At 38.8% G+C, this 23,362-nt stretch overlaps 2 protein-coding genes across 3 annotated transcripts in view; both read left to right on the forward strand.

Moving 5' to 3' along the window:
- Positions 1-4,433, forward strand: part of PRPSAP2 (phosphoribosyl pyrophosphate synthetase associated protein 2) — a 69,565-nt gene extending 65,132 nt beyond the window's left edge. For both annotated transcript variants that reach the window (XM_069085191.1, XM_069085192.1), the window contains exons 11-12: positions 679-825; positions 3,692-4,433. In XM_069085191.1, the coding sequence (XP_068941292.1) occupies positions 679-825; positions 3,692-3,850 (306 nt within the window). In that variant the 3' untranslated portion in view covers positions 3,851-4,433. The remainder of the gene's footprint in view (positions 1-678; positions 826-3,691) is intronic.
- A 15,555-nt stretch (positions 4,434-19,988) lies between these two features.
- SLC5A10 (solute carrier family 5 member 10) overlaps positions 19,989-23,362 on the forward strand; it is a 182,307-nt gene continuing 178,933 nt past the window's right edge. Inside the window, exon 1 of the mRNA XM_069085195.1 lies at positions 19,989-20,137. Within this exon, the coding sequence (XP_068941296.1) occupies positions 20,027-20,137 (111 nt within the window). The 5' untranslated portion in view covers positions 19,989-20,026. The remainder of the gene's footprint in view (positions 20,138-23,362) is intronic.

The raw sequence follows: 23,362 nt of genomic DNA on the forward strand, positions 1-23,362 counted from the left end.
GATTTAAAAAATTAATTTCATTGTTTTATTATCCCCTTTAAGATTTTCTCCACAGTTGGCCAGTTTCTGTGTGCCCAAATAAGTCTTTTTATATAGGTGTTTGACTAAAAAAAAAATGTATTACAGTGACCTGAATAAAGTTCAGAATGATTGGCTTTTTGGTTCCCTTTTTTAATTCCTCCCATCTGTAGACCTTTAGAAATTCTCCTTTACTTACTGTCTCGCTGTTTAGATCAGTCCCCAGTTATTTCATACCTCTGGTCTAGTAATGCTAAATATAACTGAATTCATTCTAGTTTATTAATTTTTTTCCTTTGAGTTACCACATACTGATTCATTGTTCTGATTCAGAGAAAGTAAAGGTCTGGGGAAGCTGTCTTTGAATTATATCTCCTATATAAATTCTCCTTGATACTTCAAATAAACATGCCATGTTATTAAGCCAAAGTAGTATTTGTTTGTTCATGTTAAGTTGTAGTAGCTACAAATTCAGTTACTTTATTATATTACGAATACCTCATTTAAAAAATTCTGTTGTATACTCCTATGGATACTGTCTAGATGTTGCAAAATATTTTGTTTGCCTTATGATAATTGTAAAACAAGCAATTTCCATATTGTTTGATTTCATCTCAGAGAAAGTACTAATCTGTTCTTGTTTTATGTGTAATTTTACAGGATGACATTATTGATGATGTCGACAGCTTTCTTGCAGCGGCAGAAACACTGAAGGAAAGAGGAGCTTATAAGATCTTTGTGATGGCAACCCATGGTCTCCTATCTTCAGATGCTCCCCGATTAATAGAAGAATCTGCTATTGATGAGGTAAATATATTGTTTTACAGATTCAGAATAGCATTCCAGCACTTTGTTAAAGCTAAATCTCAAGGTGAGAGGTAATGTGGGAAAATCTATGTTGCCCTATACTTATTCAGAATATATTAAAAGTTTTGGTTATTTTAAGTTCCCTCTTAAGAATTGGAAAGAGTTGTTTTTGGTGAAAGTAAATGCATATACATGTGCATTACACAAAACTATGAGAAGAGAAACAATGGTAAATGGGGTAGAAGAATCATAACAATCTCTCACTCATCTGTCAACCTTGTCTAGCATGGGACTGAGAAGCAGAAGGACGTGATTGTTTTTTTTTAAAAAGACCTATGCAGCTAAACCATATGTCACAGAACAAAGCTTCTGTATTTGAAATAAGAACCAATGGAGAGAGCTTCTATAAGAGCCATTTGGGCCCTTCCATAGATAGTTACCTGAATGTTTGATACCCTGACAAGTCTGTTTATCTGGTTTCCTAACCCACAGCAAATTAGTAGTAACAGTTAAGAAAGGGATATTGTTCTGAAATGCAATTTGTAATAGTGCTGTGAAGATACCTAAAATGATTGCACATTTTGACAAAATATCCCATTGCTAGCATAACTGTAAGTCAGAGAAAGAAAGAAAAGTCCCACATGCACCAAAATAGCCATGGCATTTCTTTAGAACTAGAAACAAAGCAGATACCTACCACAGATGGGTGGTACATCAATGTTATAAGACTATTACTATGTTGTGATGAATGGGAAGGATTTATAGAAACATGAGATTTATGTGAATTGGTGCAAAATGAAACAAGTAAGCAGAAAAACAGTATAAATAGAGAGTATAAGAGCATGAATGGAAAGAACAAAAACAATAGAACTGAATCTTGTTTATTTATAATGACCAAACTTGTCTGAAAAGAAGAGCTGAGGAACATTGGAAAGGTTGGGTACTGTGAATATGGAAAAATACATATTGATATGTTAGTTTTGTTGTACTGCTTTCTCTAAAAAAATTTTTAAGTGAGGGATGGTTCTGTGGATAGGGGAGGAAAGAGAGAGCTGTTTAGAAATAAGGATGAGAGAACACATGAAGGATAACAAGTGGGCTTGTTTGACTGGAACATACTGTGTGAGATGGGAAATAATGTATTTATTATAATGTACCTGGAAAGATAAACTGGAGCCAGAGCATGAAGAACTTTTACATGCCAAGCAGAGTATATAGCTTATCCTAAAGGCAGTAGGGAGTCACTAAAACTTCTTTAGCCTGCATAGTCCTTTGGTTTCAGAATATTGGCAACTCTCCTCTGGAGAGGAGAACAGATAGATGAAGGGAAGCCAATTGGGAGGCTACTGAAAATAAATCAAGTTGAAAGAGAGTTGATAAGGGCCTGAACTATAGTGGTTGTGATTGAGTGGAGAAGTGGGAATGAATGTTACATACTGAGGTGGAAGAATAGATTAGTCAGCTGATGGTATGTGGGGTTTAGTAAGAGTAGTAGGTTGTGGATGACTTCTGGTTTGTAAGCCTAGGTGACTGGAAGAATGATGGTTCCCTTACCAGAAATAAGGAAGTTGAGAGAGGAGACATTTTGGGGCAAAAGATAATAATGAGTTTTATTTGTGGCATGTTGATTTTGAGATGACTATGATACTCCCAGATAGAGATGTCTGTCTGTAGGGCAGTTGGTGATGTGAGACTGAGAGGTGAATGGTTTAAGGGTGAAATAGATTTAGGTGTCATCTGTCTATAATAAATCCATAGGAGCTGATGAAATCACTGAGAAAGTAGAGGGAGAAGAAGCCAGGACCCAGGACCTATCTTTGAGGTATATGCTTTAATATGGACAGAACATCCATGAAGGTCTTACAAAGTAGACCAAGAAAGATCAGTCTGATAGGAAGAGAACCATGACAAAAGCAGTGTCAAGAAAATCCATGAAGGAAAGTATCAAAAGGGGGTTACTGTCAACATTATCAAAAACAGCAAAGAGGTCAAGAAGGATGAGAAAAGCACCTTGGGTTTAACAACAAAGATTTCTTTGTGTCCTTAGAAAAAGCAATTCTACAGAATCTACAGATTCTACAGAATCCAGATTACAAGGGTTGAGAAGTGAGTGGGATGTAAGAAAGTGGGAGCAGCAAATGGTTTTAGCTATTTCTAGAGCAATATTCTATACCTGTAAGCCTCCACCTCTCTACTGAGAGGAGGGAGGTATGCTTCATAGAACTGATAAGTCCTATGGAAAAAAGATTAGTTATTACATTCAGTCTGTATTCTGTTGTCTTTTGATGGTGGTTTCTTTTACATTGTTGTAGTCATGTATATTGTTTTCCTGTTTCTACCTTCTCTGGATTAGTTCATATAAGTTTTCTCAGAGTTTTTCAGAATTCCTCATATTTGTTGGTTTTTTTTTTTACAATGCAACAATTCACTTTTTATATGTCAATTTATTTTGCTCTTTCTTAGTTAATGGGCACATACTTTATTTCCAGTTTTTTGCTACTACAAAAAGTGCTGATGTCTGGAACTTTAAGCCTTAGTTGTTGGGAATATTCAGTTTTCCCAATCAAATATTCTCAGTACTACCTATGGGGTGGGGGTGGAGGGAGATTCTTTTTCTCTTGCTACTAGAGATTCTAGTTATGCCCATTCAGTGAATGTCTTAGGGGGGAATGCTAGGGGAAAAAATGTATATGCCTCCTAGGTAAAATCATAATGAAAATATTCTGCAACTGCTTGTTCAATGACTGCAAACTTGACAAAGATAAAAATAAGCCATTACTAGAAGATGCTGGTATACTGCCACCTTGACTCAAGAGCAAATTAAGTAATTTTCTCAGCCTTATATTTGGTGTATTTATTTTGGCAGGTGGTGGTTACCAACACAATTCCACATGAAATACAGAAACTCCAGTGCCCCAAAATTAAGACCGTGGATATCAGCATGATCCTTTCTGAAGCCATTCGACGAATACACAATGGAGAATCCATGTCTTACCTGTTCAGAAATATAGGCTTGGATGACTGAGGTTTATTGTTTTTGTTTTGTTTTTGTTTTTTCATTTAAGCTAAAAGGGCCAAACTGGAAATATATATATTTGTACTGTGAAATATCATGCTTGATCTTAAATATTTCAAAGGAACCTTTTTTGAGGGGTAGACAGGTTATGGGTTTTTTCCCACCCTTTTTTTTCTTGATTTCTTCCTCTATAAGGAGAGACCAAATTTTTAACAGTTAGGAGGGGTTGGGGGGGGAGAGGGTTTATGTGTAACTCTTTTTTAAAGCACATTCCCAACTTTCTTGTGTTTAAGAACAGAACGGGGAAAAAAGATCCAGTTGTTTTAGTTTAGCTTACTATTTAAAAAAGATATTTTAAGCTCATAAACTACCCCTTTTCCAAAGTTGCTTGATTCAAATGATTTAAGATGTTAATAAAATAATCTGTGTGATATTTGACCTTTAAAAACCAAAAGGTTATATACTGTTGTACACAGTGACATTTTGTAGAAATGCTTTTATAGAAAAGCATATGAAATATTATGCACCTGTATTTATTTTCTGCGACAAAAAGGAATAAAGAATTTGTTGTGTGAGTTTTTTTAAACTTTTATTGAGTTGTACCATTGGCTTGCTTACTGAGATATTGCTCTCCAGTTATATTAATGACAAGTTGTATTTTTATAGTTCTTCAAGTTTTACAAAGCACTTTGCTCACAACAACCTCCTGAGGCAGGCAGTGCAAATATTATCTCCTCTCCCCGCCTTTTTTCTTTTTGTCCAGAAAAGGAAACTGAGACTCAAAGGTTGAAACCTAGTAAGTGTTATAGCTAATATTAAGACATGGATCTCTTAACCCTAACTCTAGTCATGTTTTCACCTTGTCATGTTGCAACAATAAAACATCAAGTAAGTGTTTTCTGCATTCTTCTATATATAATAAAATCTGGGGCTTTCTGAAGCTACTTTTGCAATATCAAATAGGTTTAATGGTAGCTTTTCTTTTCTTCATTCTCTGCAGATTTGTATTCCTTTATAGAATCCTGGAGTGTTAGCACTTGAAGGATCTTAGCAGTCATCATTGAACAGCATAGTAAACTGAGGCCCAGAATGAGGGAAGTGAAGAAATGGAAAACAAAAGATGCCTCAGATGTTATCTTTCCTTTAAACTTATTGCTAAAACTAAAAAAATTAATAGGAAAAATACCCTTTGATTAATTAAATGTTTTAAAGTAGGCCACAAGCAACATTTTTATGTTTGTAACCACAAGCTAATTTATGTGAAAATTAGAAATAGGTTATTTAAAACTCAATCTTTTAGTTATATGTTCTTTCCTCCAAATTTATACTTTTTTTGCTTTTATTCTATTTTTAATTTATTTCCAGGAGAATTTAATTAGAAATGGTAAGAGTTTTAAAATTTAATTGTTAATCATTTGCCCCTCAAACTCACAAACATTCCTACTTGACTCAGTTAAAAACCCTATTTTAAAAACTACCAGACTTTCTTGGCTTTGGTGCTCCATTCCAGTGGACCCAACCTATTTCCATTTTCTTTGACTGCCCTTTTTTGTTTGTTTCTTTTTTTAAAAAAAAATTTAAAGTTTATATATTTTAAAATCAGGAGAAACCTGCCTTCTCGTCACTCCTTTCCTTTTTTGCCAGTTTTTTGAGGTATGGGTTGTTCCCCGAATGTTTCATTAGGTTCATTTGCAGCCTCCAATTTTATGTGCTTTGTTTATAGGCAGTTTTTGCATATTGTTTCTCCCATTGCAATCCGAGATTTCTGAGGGCAGGACAGTCCTTTCGCCTTTCTTTGTATCCCCCGTCCTCAGCTCAGCACCTGGCGATTAATCATTGCTTGTTGACTGACAGACTGCTGCCAATCACTTGGTAAGTGGTCTATTGAAAGTAGCATGTTCATTGGCACTCATGATGTTTTTGTCGAAACAAGCAGTTCTGGCATCTTTTCTTTCTCTGCCAAATCAAAAAAAATTTTTTTTAGATTTTTTTTTTAATTTTGTTTGTTTACTTTTAGTTTACAAGATTCAATTCCACAATTCTTTGAGTTTCACATTCGGTCCCCCTTCCTCCTCTCCACCCCCCCAAGGCGGCATACAGTCAAGTACAGGATCTGTAAATACTTTCACATTAGACATTAGTCAGGGTATAAAGACGGATTGTATCAGATGGAATGAAATATGGTAAAGAGGAAATATAACCAAAAAAGAAAAGGAAAAAGATCAGGTAGTTTGCTTCAATCTGGATACAAACTCAGTTCTTTCTAGTTCTTTCTCTGGATGTAGACATCTCTCTCCATCATGAGTCTTTTGGGATTGACTCATATCACTGCATTGCTAAGAAGGGTCCAGTCTATCAAAGTTGGTCGTCACACATAAGTTGTGTCTATAATTGTGTACAAATTTCTCCTGATTTTACTCTTCTCACTCAGCATCAATTCGTATAAGCCTCTCCAGGTAAATATGAAGAATCTGCTCCACGTTTCTTATAGCACCATAGTATTCTATAAGATGCATATACCACAAAAAGAGCTGCTATAAATATTTTTGTACACATAGGTCTGTCTCCCACTTCTATGATCTCTTTGGGATATAACCCTAGAAGTGGTATTGCTGGGTCAAAAGGTATGAAATTATTTATAGCCCTTTGGGCATAATTCCAGATTGCTCTCCAGAAAGGTTGGATCAGTTCACAACTCCACCAGCAATGCATTAGTGTTCCAATTTGCCCACATCCTCTCCAGCATTTGTCATTTTCCTGTTTTGTCATCTTAGCCAATCTGGTGAGATGTGGTACCTCAGAATTGTTCTGATTTGCATTTCTCTAATCAGTAGTGATTTAGAGCATTTATTCATGTGCTTATATATATCTTTAATTTCTTTCTCTGAAAACTGCCTGTTCATATACTTTGACCATTTATCAATTGGGGAATGCCAAGTCAAAAATTTTTTCTGAGGATTAGACATATGAATCAAAAATCTATTGTGTGAGGATTAAGGACGGATGTATGTAGTCGACTTTGTGATCCAGGAAGTGTAATCAGGGAATATTTTGGTATAGGGGGAAAAAATTGTACGAGAGACTCAAGACTGGCACTTCTAATCCTGATGCCCCCTTCTTTTTTTTAATTATTTATTTTTAGTTTTCAACACTCATTTCCACAAGATTTTGAGGTACAAATTTTCTCCCCATCTTTCCCCTACCTCCACCCAAATATAGCGAGCCTACTGAATACTCCTTCCCCCAATCTGTTCTCTCATATCCTCCACCATTCCCTGCCGCAAACTTCCTAGTAGGCAAAATGGATTTTTATACCCCACTGCCTGTATATTTTATTTCCCAGTTACATGTAAAAAAACAATTTTTTTAACATTTGTTTTTAAAACTTCGATTTCCAGATTCTTTGCCTTCTTGCCTCCTTACCCACCACCACTGAGAAGACAAGCAATGCAATATGGGTTGTACATGTATAGTTATGCAAAATGTTTCCATAGTAGTTATATTGTGAAAGACTAATTATATTTCTCTCTATCCTATCCTGCCCTCTACTTACTCAGTTTTCTATGTTGACCCTGTCCATTTTCAAAAATGTTTGCTTCTAACTACCCTCTCCCCCAGTCTACCCTCCCTTCTATCATCCCCCCTCTTATCCTCTTCCCCCTACTTTCCTGTATTTGAATGTGTATGTTCTTCTTAAACCAAATCCAATGTGGGTAAGGTTTCACTTTCCTGCTCTTCCCCTCCATTGTAAGTTTTCTCTTGTCTCTTTTATGTGAGATAATGTTTCATATTCTATCTCTCCCTTTCTCCTCCCAATATATTCCTCTCTCACCTCTTAATTTTATTTTTTAGATATCCCTTCCTATTCAACTGATCCTGTGTCCTCTATGTATACATGTACACACATATACACACACTCAAATATGTATATTTAAATACACATACACCCTCCTATACATATATATATATATATTTATATATATATATATATGTATACACGTAAAATATATATATTCCCTTCAACTATCCTCATACTGAGAACAGTCTTATGAGTTAAAATTATCGTTTTTCCATGTAGGAATGTAAATAGTTCAACTTTAATAAGTTCTTTATGATTTTTTCCTATTTACCTTCCCAGGCTCCACTTGCTTCTTGTATTTGAAAGTCAGATTTTCTGTTCAGCTCTGGTTTTTTCATCAAGAATGCTTCAGGGGGGGCAGAGTAGAAACACAACCTCCCCACGGCTCCAGCTTCCACCTAACCTTAATCCATGTAAAAAGGGTACTCTAAACAAACTTTGGAGCTGCAGAACCCACAAAATGACACAGAGAAGCTAACCTCCCGCTGAGGACAACCCAGCAGGCTGGCAGGAATCGGCCAGCGCAATGCTCTGGGAGCTGAGCCCAGGCCCACACCACGGCTTTAGCCCCAGGGCGGGCCTGACCAGCCGCTGGCAGGAGGGACTCCAGATCAACAGCAGCTGTGGCCATTTCCAGATTTATCAACACAGATGCAAAGGACAAAGTGAGAGGTTAGTGCATTCTGGACTTTGGGACCTAGTAAGTGGGAATGCGTGGCTTTTGCCCCCAGGACGAGAAGCTGCTGAGACACCTTGCACAGCCAGCCAGCATCATGTGGCAGCTTCAGCTCCTGGCCTGCAGAGTGTAGGGGGACCAAGCACCAGTCTGAGGGGTAATCACTCTTTCTTTAACCTTCTTGGATCTGGATTTCAGTCTAGGGTGGAGGTCCTGGGGTGTGTGTCCAGCTTGCCAGAGCGTGTGGAGACCTCAGAGAGGGCACCCATCTAATAGCTCCGGCAGCTGAGAAAAACCCCAGCGTTTGGGACGAAAGCTCCCCTGTCCAGTGGCAGAGTCCTACTGTGGCAAAAAGCCCAGCGGTCAAGTGACTGAGGGGCGACATGACCAAGCAAAGGAAACAAAGCAGACAGAAGATTCCAACATTAGACTCCTATTTTGGGAACAAAAAGGAGCAAAGCATGGAACAGGAGGAAGACAGTGAAGTCAGAACTCCTACACCAAAAGCTTCAAAGGAAAATATGAGCTGGTTATAGGCCATAGAGGACCTTAAGAAGTAGATAAGAGAAGTGGAGGAAAAATTGGGAAGAGAAATGAGAACAATGCAAGAAAATTATGAAAAGAGAGTCAACAGCCTGACTGAGGAAAATAACACCTTGAAAAATAGACTAACTCGAATGGGAAAAGAGGCTCAAAAAGGCAATGAGAAGAAGAATGCCTTAAAAAGTCGAATTTGCCAGATGGAAAAAGAATTTCAAAAGCTCAATGAGGAGGATCATTGCTTCAGAATTAGATTGGAGCAAATGGAAGCTAATGACTTTATGAGAAATCAAGATGCTGTTAAATAGATCCAAATAAATGAAAGTATAGAAGGCAATGTGAAATATTTCATGGGAAAAACCACTGACCTGGAAAATGGATCCAGGAGAGATAATTTAAAAATTATTGGACTACCTGAAAGCCATGATCAAAGTAAGAACCTAGAAATCATCCTCCAGGAAGTTCTCAAAGAAGACTGCCCTGATGATTTAGAACCAGAGGGCAAAATAGAGGTTAAAAGAATCCACCGAGGGGCAGCCAGGTAGCACAGCGAGTAAGAGCACCGGCTCCAGTGTTGAGAATACCTGGAGATCGAATCCCGGGCTCAGACACTTAGCACCCACCCAGAAACACCTGGCCGTGTAACCTTGAGCAAGTTACTTAACCCCAATTGCTTAGGGGCGGCCAGGTGGCTCAGCGAGTAAGAGCACCGGCTCCAGTGTCGGGATGACCTGGATCAAATCCGGGCTCAGATACTCAGTACCACACCCAGAAATAACTGACTGTGTAACCTTGAGCAAGTTACTTAACCCCGATTGCTTTATAAAAAAAAAAAAAAGAATCCACCAATCACCTCCTGAAAAAGACCCCAAAAAGAAAACTGCTAGGAATATTATAGCCAGGTTCCAGAATTCCCAGATCAAGGAGAGAATATTGCAAGCAGCCAGGAAGAAACAATTTGAATATTGTGGAAACACAATCAGGATACCCCAGGATCTGGCAGCTTCTACACTGAGGGATCGAAAGGCTTGGAATATGATATTCTGGAGGGCAAAGGAGCTGGGATTAAAATCAAGAGTCACATACCCAGCAAAACTGAGTATCATGTTTCATGGGAAAATATGGTCATTCAGTAGAATAGAGGACTTTCAAGCATTCTTGATGAAAAAACCAGAGTTGAATAGAAAATTTGACATTCAGATACAAGAAGCATGAGAAGGAAACAGGAAAAAGAAATCACAAGGAACTTATCAAAGTTGAATTATTAACATTCCTACATGGAAAAACAATAATTGTAACTTATGAAACTTTTCTCAGTAGTTGAATGGAATAAAAATATATGTATGTGTATATATGAGAGTATATGGGCATATGAATACATATGTGAATGTGTGTATATATGTTTACAGTTATACATAGAGGGCACAGGACTAATTTAACAGGAAGGGATGATACTTAAAAGGTGAAATTAAGAGGTGAGATAGGAATATAATGAGAGGAGATGGGGATAGACAGAATGGGGTAAACTATCTCATAGAGAAGAGGCAAGGGAAAATGGTTACAATGGAGGGGAAGAATAGGAAGGCAAAAGGGAATGGGTCAACCTTATTCCCATTGAATTTGGCTTGAGGAGGGAATGACATACACACTCAATAGGGTATCTCACCCTACAGGAGAGTAGGGGGGGAAGGGGATGAGAGGGGCAATAATGGAAAAAAGGGCAGGCTGGGGGGGAGGGAAGTTGGAAGCACCCACTTTTGAAAAGGGATGGGATGAAAGTAGAGAATAGAACAAGTGGGAGGTGGGATAAGAGGGAGGGAAATAGGGTCAGTCTTTTACAATATATCTACTATGTTATTGTTTTGCATTAGACACACATGTACAACCTATACTGAACTGCTTATCTTTCCAGTAAGGGTGGGCATCAAGGGAGGAAGGAAATGAATCTGGAATTCAAAGTTTTAAAATCAAATATTCATATATATATGTATATATATATGTATACTATTAATACTATTTTACATGTAATTGGGAAATAAGATATACAGGCACTGGGCAATAGAGATCCACTGAAAAAGTCGAAAGGGCTATGGGAGAGAGCAGATTGGAGGAGGGAATATCCTGTGGGACTGCTATTTTGGGGCAGTGGGTAGGGGAAAATGGGGAGAAAATTTGTAACTCAAAATCTGGCAGAAATGAATGATATAAATCAGAAGTTAATAAAGCATTTGAAAAAAAAAAAAGAATGCTTGAAAGTCCTCTCTTTCATTGCATGACCATATTTTCCCCTGAAGCATTATAGTCAGTTTTGCTGTGTAAGTGATTCTTGGTTTTAATCTTAGCTCCTTTGACCTCCAGAATATCCTATTCCTAGCCCTTCAGTCTCTTAATGTAGAAGTTGCTAGATTTTGTGTTATTCTGATTGTTTTTTCACAATACTCAAATTGTTTCTTTCTGACTGCTTGTAATATTTTCTCCTTGATTTGGGAACTCTGGAATTTGACTATAATATTCCTAGGAGTTTTCTTTTGGGGATCTTTTTCAAGAGGCCATGGGGGAATTCTTAACATTCCTATTTTGCCCTCTGGTTCTAGGATATCAGGGCAATTTTCCTTGAGAATTTCTTGAAGGATGATTTCTAGGCTCTTTTTTTGATCATGGCTTTCAGGTAGTCCAGTAATTTTAATTGTCTCTCCTGGATCTATTTTCTAGGTCAGTGGTTTTTCCAATGAGATATTTCACATTGCCTCTATTTTTTCATTTGTTTGGATCTGTTTTATAGTATCTTGATATCTTGAATTCATTAGCTTCCATTTGCTTCAATATAATTTTGAGGGAATTATTCTCTTCAGTGACCTTTTGAAATTCCTTTTCCATCTGGACAATTTATCTTTTTAAGGCATTCTTCTCATTGGCCTTTTTGGGCCTCTTTTGCCATTTGAGATTAGTCTATTTTTTAAGGTGTTATTTTCAGTATTTTTTTTTTGGGTCTCCTTTAGTAAGCTGTTGACTTGCTTTTCATGATTTTCTTGCATCATTCTCATTTCTCTTCCCAATTTTTCCTCCTCTTCTCTCAAAATCCTTCTTAAGCTCCTCCATGGCCTGCAACCAGTTTATATTTTTTTTGGAAACTTTTGATGCAGGAGTTTTGACTTTGTTTTCTTCTTCTGGTTCCATGTTTTGATCCTTTTTTGTCCCCAAAAAAGGATCCTGTGGTCTGATTGTGCTTCCTCTGCTTGCCCATCTTGCCAGCCAATTACTTGACTTTTGAGCTCTTTGCCATGGTAGAACTCTGCTTCCAGAGGTTTTCACAATTGCCAGAGCTATGAGGAGGGTGCCCTCTTTACAGCCCCCACAAGCTTTGACACACTGGCATTCCTCACCTCAGGACCACTGCCCAAGACAGTGACCCAGATCCAAGCAGGTCAAAGCAAGAGCAATGACCCTTTGAATTGTCGCTTGGTGTCTCTGTATGATCTGCAGGTCAGGAGCTCTGGAGGCAGCCACTGTGTAGCAGCTGTAGCCTCGCCCTAGGGACAGGGGCTAGCACCTAGCCCTTCTCCACCCAGTTCCAACAGAGTTCCCTACTGACCTTTTACTTTCTCTTTTGCATTTATGGGTTGAGAAGTCTGGAAACTGCCACAGTTGCTCGTGATTTGCTCTCCTAAAGTCTGCTCTGGCCATTCTGGGTTGCTGGTTGGGACCGCCCAGAGTCTGGGGCCACCCAGGTTCTGGGCCCACACAGCTCATGCAGGACTGTGGTTGGCTCCCAGCTTGGTGCAATAAACCCTTTCTGCTGGCCTGCCAGGCTGCCTTCAGTCGGAGATTTGTTTCTCTCAGTCACTTTGTGGGTTCTGTGGGATTTGTTTAATTTTATTTAAATTTTTAAATTTGTCTAAATTTATTTAGAGTCATTTTTTTGTTTACCAGTATTGAAGGTGGTTGGAGCAGGAGCTAAATGAAGCAAGTTCCTGCTTTTACTTCACCATCTTGGGTCTACCCCCTGATGCCCCCTTCTTGGTGGTGTATTCCAAATGAGTCCCGTTATTTTTATTTATTTATTTTTTTAAAGCGATCGGGGTTAAGTAACTTGCTCAAGGTTACACGGCCAGTTATTTCTGGGTGTGGTGCTGAGTATCTGAGCCCGGATTTGATCCAGGTCATCCCGAGACTGGAGCCAGTGCTCTTACTTGCTGAGCCACCTGGCCGCCCCTAAGCAATTGGGGTTAAGTAACTTGCTCAAGGTTACATGGCCAGGTGTTTCTGGGTGGGTGCTAAGTGACTGAGCCCGGGATTCAATCTCCAGGTCTTCTCAACACTGGAGCCGGTGCTCTTACTCGCTGTGCTACCTGGCCGCCCCTCCCATTATTTTTAGATGAACATTTAATTTGGATGGGTTCCCACAGGTACTCAAACTACCTTGTGGAGAAAACATGATGCCAGAGGGGAAGGGAATGAACTTTTATATAGTGCCTGCTGTAGTGGCAGGTACTAAGCACATTATAAGTATCTCATTTGATCCTTACAACAACCCTGCAAAGTGGGTGCTGTTATTTATCCCCATTTGACATTTGAAAAAACTAGGCTGACAAAAGTTGTGACTTTCCCAGGGTCACATAAATGTCAGAGACCAGATTTAAACTCAGGTCTTCCTGACTCCAGCAGAGTCACCTCTCTGTCTACTGTACTATCTTAGCAGCCCAGTGGGAGAGAATGAAAATGAAATAGCTGAAATATTTTATAAACAACATAAGGATAATAATAAGAACTTGTAGAGTTATAACTAGGAATTTTTATGCCTGAGGCAAGTACCACAAACCCTGTGTGGGGTAAGTAGAATGAAACTCTAGCAGTGGGATACCTTTTATGCGAATGAAGACAAGCAGCTGCTGGAGAGGGTACTAAGCAGGGGAGAGTTGGTTGTATTTATGAAAGGAAGCAGCTCCCCCCAGCCTACCATTTGGTACCTTCTTATTTTAACTGATCTAGCTAACTGGGTACTAAAATCTGCTGCTTCAATTTTGTTGAAAGATGGTAAGTGTGGTCAGAGTGGTAACTTTGGTGCCCCAGATAAATTCCTAGTTATCTTGCCCTAAATAGAGTTCTGAGAATGTGTAAGAAATGATGAAAGCAAATGATTAATTGTGAAGCACTTGAGAAATATAAATGGTAAATTAACTTGTTAGAGTATTCCCCTTTTAGACTTAAGCAAAGTTTTAAGGTCATTAGGTGTAAGAACAGAGACATTGAACTCATCTTCAGGACATTGAGTGCTTCAGTATCTTTTCACCAGTTGCTCATTTGCACATGTTTTGGAAAAGAATGTTTTGGAAAATGTACTGGATGGTGTCTATAAGTTGGAATTCCTCTTCTCCACGTGGGAAATTAGAAATATTACAGTCAAGGCTCTGAAAGAACAGAAATGGAAAGGTTTCTGTGAATTCTAGGCTAAGGGTCTTTTCCCTTGCTGAAAGACCACATTAGTACCAAGCTGAAATTTGTAACTATTCCCCTAAGCTCTCAAATTGTGCGTATACCCAACAATACTACTACTGGTTCCAGTGACAAAGAATTGGACATTGAGGAGGGAGCACCCTTTAGTTGGGGAATAGCTGAACAAACTGTCTTAAGTATGTGATGGAAATGATGAAGGGAATGGTTTCAGGAAACCTGAGTAGACTTCTGTGAACTGATGCAGAATAAAGTGAGCAGAACCAAGAAGATAACAGCAATTTTGTAAACATAAACAAATTTAAAAGACTTAGGAACTCTGATCAACTCAGCGACCCACCAAAATTCCAAAGGGCTCAAGATGAAACATGGTACCCATCTCCTAATAGAGAGGTGATGTATTCGTTGTACCGATTGAAACTTTTTTTTTTTTAGATGTAGCCAATGTGTCAATTTGTTTTGCTTGACTTTAATGAAGGATTTATTCTTGCCTTCTAAAATTGGGAGTGTGGGGAGAACTGGAGAGAAGACACTGTGAATCTGAACATAAAATTAATTTTTAAAAATGTAACAAGCTGAATCTGAGTCTGGAAGGGGTGAAAACTACAACTACTCATTGAAGATTAAGCTCAAGGAGTGCAGAAGATCAGTCTGTCCAACAGAGACACCACATTCTGTGACAAACTAGCCCAGCTTAGCAGTGGATCAGTACAGCCATAACCAATAATAGCACTCCATTTTTAAAAATAAATTTTGTGAGCTATCTTTGAAGAGAAAAAGATCGTCAAAACCTTTTATTTCCAGACAGAAATTCCCTTGGCCACATATGTTCCTTACACGTGTCTCTCACTACTTCTGTACTTTGAAGTTTGTATCCATTCTCTTACCCCTCCTCCCCAATATGTGTATATTTATGATTTTTGAGGATGAAATCTTTTATAAGTATAGTTCTGGCTATGCCATTTGAGTAAATGCCTTTGCTAAGAGCTAATTAAGCACACTGGATTATTGTGAGAAACACACTAGAGAGGCATCCTGAGCACCCACAGGTCTGGCAGTGCAGCTGTGTATGAGCACAGGTTGGGGAAGTGACCCTGGAGAGAATGTTAAAAACCAGTAGAATCTGGATGTTTTTATTAGACTTAGGGTGAGGGCAGAAAGGGAGCTGAGGGTTCAAGAGGTTTCATAGAAGCATCGACTGTTTTCTCTACTGCCCCCTAGGACATACATTAATAGGAGTAATAAGTAACATACCTCCCAGGTTACAATGTAACAGGAGAAATTTGTTTTGCAGTTTAGTTGGGTTACTAGATACCCTGGCTGACATATTAACACATTTGTGAAAGACTGAGTGTAAAAAAAATAAGTTAAATTCTAATTAAACCACATCCAGAAAACATGAGGGGAAGTTTGTTGTCTGTAATCATGCACTTAGACACGAAGCCAGTGCCTGACCCAGCCTGAAATGATTTAATTAGGGGAGGCAATGTGGTACATAGGGTAAAATAATGCATCTACAGAGCACATAGCTTTGAATTTCATCTCTGTCAATTAAGACCTGAACAACCTTGGGCAAATCACTAAACCTCTCTGGGCCTCAGTTTCCTTATATGGTTAAATAAAGAAGTTGGACTAAATGACCCCTGAGCTACAACCTCTTACCTGTGGTACTAGTGGAAAACAAATTTGGAAACAGAAGTGGACAGCCACATCCCTGGATTTAATATCAAATGAAGTCAGAGTAATCATCTCTGAAAGGAAGGAATCTCAGATTTAGGGCTAAAGAGACCCAGAAGTGGTCTTATTGATTGTCAGGAAAATAGGGGTTTCTTTTTTATTCTTAAAAAAACCCCACTAATCTCAAACATAATTGAATTATTTTAATACCATGTTCTTTTACTTTACTGGAAAAGTGAGTCACCTATTTTTCAAAAGCCAGGGAGGAATGACTTCTCTCAAAAATTACCTGACTTCCTTTATGCCCCTACTTCTTCATGCCTGTATTCTTCATTTTGTTACAGCTCTACCTTTGCTCATTTATTTTCTGTTCTTCCCAAGAAACATTTTTCTTTTAAGGGTTTCTGGTAGTTTTGCTTCTTTGTGGTATGTCCATTGCCATTCAGGGGCTGGGAGAGGGAGTGTTAAGGAACCAAATATCTTGTAGCCTTTCACTCCACCATAATAATCTCAGGGGTTTGAAACTAATAATAATATTGAGGAAGAGGATGACAACAATAGCTAGCATTTATATAGCACCTACTATGTGCCAGTCACTGCTGAGTGCTTTACACTTATCTCATTTGATTTTCACAATAACCCTGTTAAGTAGGTACTGTTATTCCCCTTTTACCCATGAGGAAACTGAGGCAAATAGAGGTTAAGTGACTTGCCCAGGGTCTATTAAGTGTCTGAGGCTGAATTGAACTCAGGGCTTCCTGACTCCAGGTCTGGCACTATCCACTGTACCATCTAGCTACCTGTGTGTTTGTGCCCCATGAAAAAAAATTGCTTTCTGTTTTTTTGTTGTTCAAATAAAAGGAATATGAATGTTTTTATTTCCATAGTACATGTTCTTTGTGACTATTTCAGCTTTGGCGAGAGATTTTCTTAGTGGAGTAACAATTAAAGAAGTTTGTAAAAGGAGATTTTGAAAAGGTATCATAATTTGTGATACCTTGAGCAATCGTCCTACAACTGCTTATGAGACAGTTCAAAGATATGATGGTCTCCCTTTTTACCAAACTCAGATCTTTGTCTTTAGAGAATGAATGATGACTGTGCTAATAGAGGTTCAAGATCCAAAGTGGGCTACTAGAAAACACAGAGCAAGTAACAAGATAGAAAAAGTAAAGCAAGATATTTTTATTGAGTGGACATACAATAAAGAACGGCAATCAAGAAGGGTGGAAACAGGTCAATTCCACTGAAACCAGTCTAAAGGGGAACCAAAACCAACAGAGTCTGGTGTTTTTTGTATTTTTGTTTTGTTTTGTTTTTAATAGGGTTCTTACCGGGGTTGAACAAGACCAAGCTTTGGGAGGATTAAGCCTGGAGCCAGACCTGGGGATTGGTGCTGATTCATATGCCATGCTTTCTTTATTCAACCATTTTCCCAATCAACAAGTCCCAATTTAATGGGTTTATGTTTCCCCAGGTTTTTTTTTTTTGTTTTGCTATCCCCCCAAAATGTGCTGCTCTGAATATTTCAATGTATATGACATTTCTTTCATTGACCTCTGTGCCCTGTAATAGGTCAAAGAATTTGAATGTGACTTTTGTGACAATTTCAAATTGATCTCCACAAGAATTCACAGAGCATCATGCCTTAAGACAAGGTTGAAAGGACAGGGTTAAAAAAAAAGACAGAAAAGATGATACCACTTCATTCTGAAAGGATTATGCTTGAGAAGGGAAGGATCAAAGTCCATAAACAAATGAAGAGGATGAAACGTGTACTCTGTGGCAAATCGAAAATACTAAGCGAGGGCCCCCTCCTCTCAAGCTTTTCTTCTTGAAACCTGAAGGAGGTGTTAAGGACAAACAAATATATGTTTATAACATTAGTATTAATTAAAATGTAGTCTGGGTTAAAAATAAGTTCAGAAGTAGTTTAAATGTATTTATATTATAATAACTAATATTCATCATTTTAAGTTTTGCAAAACTTTACATCCATGGTCTCACTGGAGCCTTACAACAATCCTGTGAAGTGGGGATTATTAAGCCCCATTTTGTATCTGAGGAGAATTAAGACTCAGAGAATTTAAGTGACTTAATCCTGGTCACACATCTCACTTCACCTCTCTGAGATTCATTTTCCTCATCTGTAAAGGAAGTGTGTTGGTCTCAGTGACCTGTAAGATCTCTTCAAACTTTAAATTCTCTGATCAGTCCTCCTTATTGATCCAAGTATTAAAGGTAGAGTGTGAACCAAGTTTCTCTGAACCCCAAATCCAGCATTTTACCCACTACTCCATGCTGGCCCCAACTACGTATCTAATTTTCATTGTTATGAGTAATCATCATAATTGTGTAGTGTTTTAAGATCATTTGCATTTATAATCTCATCTTGGGACATTTGGGACCCATCTAATCTCTAAGGATGACTTTATGGAAGTATCCATGCTTATCAGAACAGGATAGATTTGATCCAAAGTGTCAAGTCTTATATAAAGGCATACTTCTGGAAAAGAAGATTACAACCTTCCCCCATTATCTTCAATATAAAAGCTCATTCTTTTCTATAATACAAAAGAAATTTTTAAAGGGAACAACATCAGAGCTTCTAGAAAAAAATAGAGAAGAAAACTATCTATCAGGGCTGCCAGAAATAGGGTCAGGGTACAGATTGGGGGGAAGAACAGAATTGCCTAAATGTCAGGAGTATTATTTCATATTTCCCTAAAATCACATATTTTCTAATTAATTTTAATCTATTCTTGTTCTTTAAAAATTACTTACTAAAATATTATTAAAATAAGAGCCAATAATGGGCAAAATGGACATTTTAATAAATTCTTTTTTAGATTTTCTGTTCTCTTATTTCTTCATTCTCCATTTACTTTTTTCTTTTTGCTTTTTGGAGGTCAATTGGAGTTAAGTGATTTGTCCGAGGTCACACGGCTAGTATTTGTGTTAAGTGTCTGAGGCCATATTTGAATTCAGGTTCTCCTCACTCCAGGGCTGGTGCTCTATTCACTGTGCCACCTAGCCCTTCCTTTTACTTTTATTCACTTCTATGAATTGCAAGGTGTAAGAATTTCAGAGGCCTTTGGCCACACTAAACAAAGAAGTCTCAGGGACACTCAAATCCCCTGAAACACTTTGTCAAATAAGAACATCAGTAATGACTAAAAGTTCATTTCCCCATGAGCAGAGCCTTTTAATATCAACTACTAAATACTAATTTCTCAGGAGTCTTCCCCTTCGCTCCTCACCAGCATGAATCAGCAATAGTCCCCAGGCACTATGAATGCAATGGAATACTATTATGCTGTAAGAAACGAATGCCAGGAATTCCAAGAAACATCGGAAAATAGTATCAACTGATGCAAGACAAGGGAAGCAGATCAGGAGGACAATATCCACAAGGACTATAATAATATGAATAAAAACATCACTAAAAGACAGTTAATCTAAAATTATTTGCAATGGCCACAGTTGACTTTGGGGAGTAAATGATGCTTCTCTATATCCCTTTAATAAATAAAGTTTGTTCTGTGTTTTGTTTCTTCCCTGATATCTGGAGTCTCCAAGCTACAGCAAAAGACTAAACATTTTTAGTGGGAGAGCTAGTTTTCCCCAGTTGTGCATTCACACAACCTCCTCTCCTCAGTTAGGGGTCAGGACTCTGGGATGCAGTGCCCATCTCTTGTGGTTATCCAAAACAGCATTTTGTGCCTCCAAAGGCGCAGGTTGCTTTGTACACCTGCAGCCTTGGATCCCATGCAGTCTCTTCAGTCATATGATTTTTAAGTAGAGTCTAGGAGGAAGCCAAATGAGTTGTACTTTGAAGCTATCCTCACCCCATGCAGACATGTCGTGGGCTGAAAATGACATCATCCAGTTGGTTTAATGATCAATTCCTACAAGAAAGCCCACCACAACCTGATTCTTTTGTTTTGTCCTCATTCAGTCCAGTGCTGAAACAGCAGAGATCATGGCAGAGAACTCCACCAGTGACCCTCACTTCTTTAGCCAACAGCTTAATGTGGCTGATATTATTGTCATCGTGGTGTATTTTGCTTTAAACGTGACTGTGGGAATATGGGTGAGTCCCAAGGGGAAGCTTCTTGCATTTGACTTTTTGAAATTTAGGACATTTTTTTTTCTAGTAGGTTTCTGGAAGTGATAGCATGGCATAGTGGATAAAGTATTAGATCTGGAAACAGTAATACCTGGGTTCGAATCCTGCCTCTGACATTTATAAGCTGGGTAACCCTGGATAATTTCTATGTGCTCAAGCAAGTTTCTAAGGCTCTCTCTTGACCTAAGGGTCATGGATGGGTTGCAATCTTCAGAGTTTCCTACTCTAATGAACTCAGAGATCATTTGATTATTCAGTACTATGGGGGATATGAGTTAAGTAAATAAGGGAGAATGTCATAAAAGGTCACTGCCACATTTCCTTGTAGATGTTATACTGATTATGGCTAGACTTGAGTTCTTGTCCTGGTTCCAGCACTTCCTAGCCAGGTGATTTTGGTCAAGTTTCTTCATTAGTCAAATGGGGACAATAACAATGTTCCTTGCCCTTCCTTCTTCACAGGCTTGTTGTAAGGATACAGAAGTACTGGGGCGGCCAGGTAGCACAGCGAGTAAGAGCACCGGTTCCAGTGTCGGGATGACCTGGATCAAATCCGGGCTCAGATACTCAGCACCACACCCAGAAATAACTGGCCGTGTAACCTTGAGCAAGTTACTTAACCCCGATTGCTTTAAAAAAAAAAAAAAAGGATACAGAAGTACTTTCAGAAGTATGATCTGAATGCTATGCAAGTGTAAGGGATTTTTTTGGGGGGAGGGGAATCCTGATGTACTGGAAAGGGCACTGAACTAGGAGCTGGGTTCGAATCCTACCTCTGGCACATAACTGGTTCTTTAACCTTGGGCAAGTCACTTGACCCATTTGAGTCCTATTTTCCTCATCTGTAAAATGGGAATACTTACATTCACAGATTGGAGAAGAAATGAAACAATGGATATAAGTTGTTTTACAAACCTTAAAGTGCTATGTAAATGCAATGTTTTGCTATTATTGTTACTCTCCTACTCTAGTTGTGAGAAACAGCACTGTGTGGTGGCTAGAACCAGACTTGGGATCAGGAAGACCTAAGCTGAAATTTGGGTTTTGACAGGTAATGTCTGTTTGACAGTAGGCAAAGCAATTCCTTAAGATTAGAAGCTGCAGATGTAGTAGGGGGGAGTTCTTTAAAAAAAATGTTTTTAAGTCCCACATTTGGGGATAAAAAAAGAAAAACAAAACCCTTTTTAACAAATGTTCAGTCAAATAAATCATATCCCCACAGCCAAAGAGGTATGTCCCATTTTGCTTCTTGAATCTGTCAGAGGGGGAGCATCTTTCATCAGTTAAAAGGAATTTCACTGGGAGGTCCTACATAAGAAAAATCAAAGATCCCCCCATCCATCCCCAACAAAAAAAAGTCACTTGTGAATAAGCAACAGGTTATTTGAAGCCCATCATCTAGATCCCAGCACAGAAAGATTTAAGTCACAGTCATTCAGTCAACTAGCATTTATTAACCATCTACAATGTGCCACACACTGTATTAAGCTCTCAGGGTACAGAGAAATGCAAAATATAACCCCTACTCTGGAAGAACTCTTTCTAATGAGGAAGACAACATGCAAACAACTATATACTAACAAGGAATATACAGATACATTGGGAATAGTCTCAGGGAAGGCACTAAGATTAAAGAGGAATGGGGAAAGCTTCTTCAAGAAAATGGGATTTTAAGGGCAGCTATGTGGCACAGTGAGTAGAGCACCGGCCCTGGAGTCAGGAGGACCTGAGTTCAAATCTGGTCTCAGACACTTAACACTTACTAGCCATGTGACCTTGGGCAAGTCATTTTACCCTAATGGCTCTGCCTTCTCCCCTCCAAAAAGCAAAAGAAGAAGAAGAAGATGGAATTTTAGCTGAGATTTGAACTTCCTGTTCTGTGCCTGATGTTGGCCTTGAAGGCTTCCAGGACAGGCTTTCCTTGGAAATGACAGATCTCCATTGTACGTTTCCCACCCAGCCCAGAACCTACCATGCTTCAGTGCTTTAGATTTCCTGCAATGTTTTTACTTGTAATTTAGATAAGTTGGCCTCTGTAGGAAAGTTCCCTGCTGTTGCATTCAGTTCTTCTGTTTCAGATGAATAATGACAGGTGCACCATTTGCTTTCTCTGCTCTATTCTAAGCCCTCCCCACAGTCACTGGAGTGTACTAGTAGGTGGTTCCTGTCAGGGGAAAAGGCTGTCAAAAGACCTGGGTAATGGGACTTTTGGCAAATTTTTCAGCTTCTCTTGAGCCTCAGTTTCCTTCCTTGTAAAAGGAAGTAACAAATGTCAGCTGGGGGTTGTGGAAAGGGCTTTGGATTGAATACCAGTTCTGCCTCTTAATACTTGTGTGAATCCGGGCCAGGCACTTTCCGTCCTTCTAGTTCTAAATTCTGTCATCTCATGACTCACTCTACATACCCAACAAGACTGTTGGTAGGATTATATGAGAATCAGAGAATTTAAAGGAACTTTATCACTCAAGTAGTCCAACCCAAGGAAGAATTCTCCTCCAACACCTCCAACAAGTTGTCATTTAGTCTGTCTGGAAGGATAAGCTAAGACAACCTATTTCTTTCTTTTTTTTTTAACATAGCCCAAACCTACAATTGTATATGTGAGGTGAGGGAGAATTATGATTTTCCCTCCCCCAAGTCAGTTGATGTCTTAGCATCTGGTCTCAGATGATGACATTTAAATGCAGTAATAAAGTGTCAAACTAACTGTAAAATTGTGGTTATTCTCCGTCTGCTCTAGGAAGGGGAGTCCAACAGAAATAGTTATCAAGAAATGTGAGTCGGAAGTGTTCCCAAACTATGAGAAAGCAGGACAGCTATGGCACAGGACTTCATCTGTGAGCACTTTGCAGGGAAATTGGGGCCATACTGGAGTCTGTCACCATGTCTCTGCTGGAAAAAATAAAGACCTCCTGGATCCCAACCCCAGCTTCTGCCAGGCTTTTCATGGCATGTGGCCAGGACTGGGATGCTAGCCGAGAAGGGGAGCCTAACCCATCTGTGCCTAAAGAAAGAGAAACAAACAACAACAACAAAAAGAATGGGTGGATAGACCGGGGGAGGAATTAATAAAGGAAACCACTCATTCTTAGCTGGTGGGCAGGTCCTGGTCTGTACCTCATTCCCACCACTCCTCACCCCTTCTTTGCAAAGAAGAAAGCTTGGGACCTAAAGAGAGAGAGAGAGAGA

This window comes from Petaurus breviceps, unplaced genomic scaffold, assembly GCF_028583685.1.
Source record: "Petaurus breviceps papuanus isolate PSGF00001 unplaced genomic scaffold, PetGlider_PUasm1.0 175, whole genome shotgun sequence".
NCBI classification, from domain to species: Eukaryota; Metazoa; Chordata; class Mammalia; order Diprotodontia; family Petauridae; genus Petaurus; species Petaurus breviceps.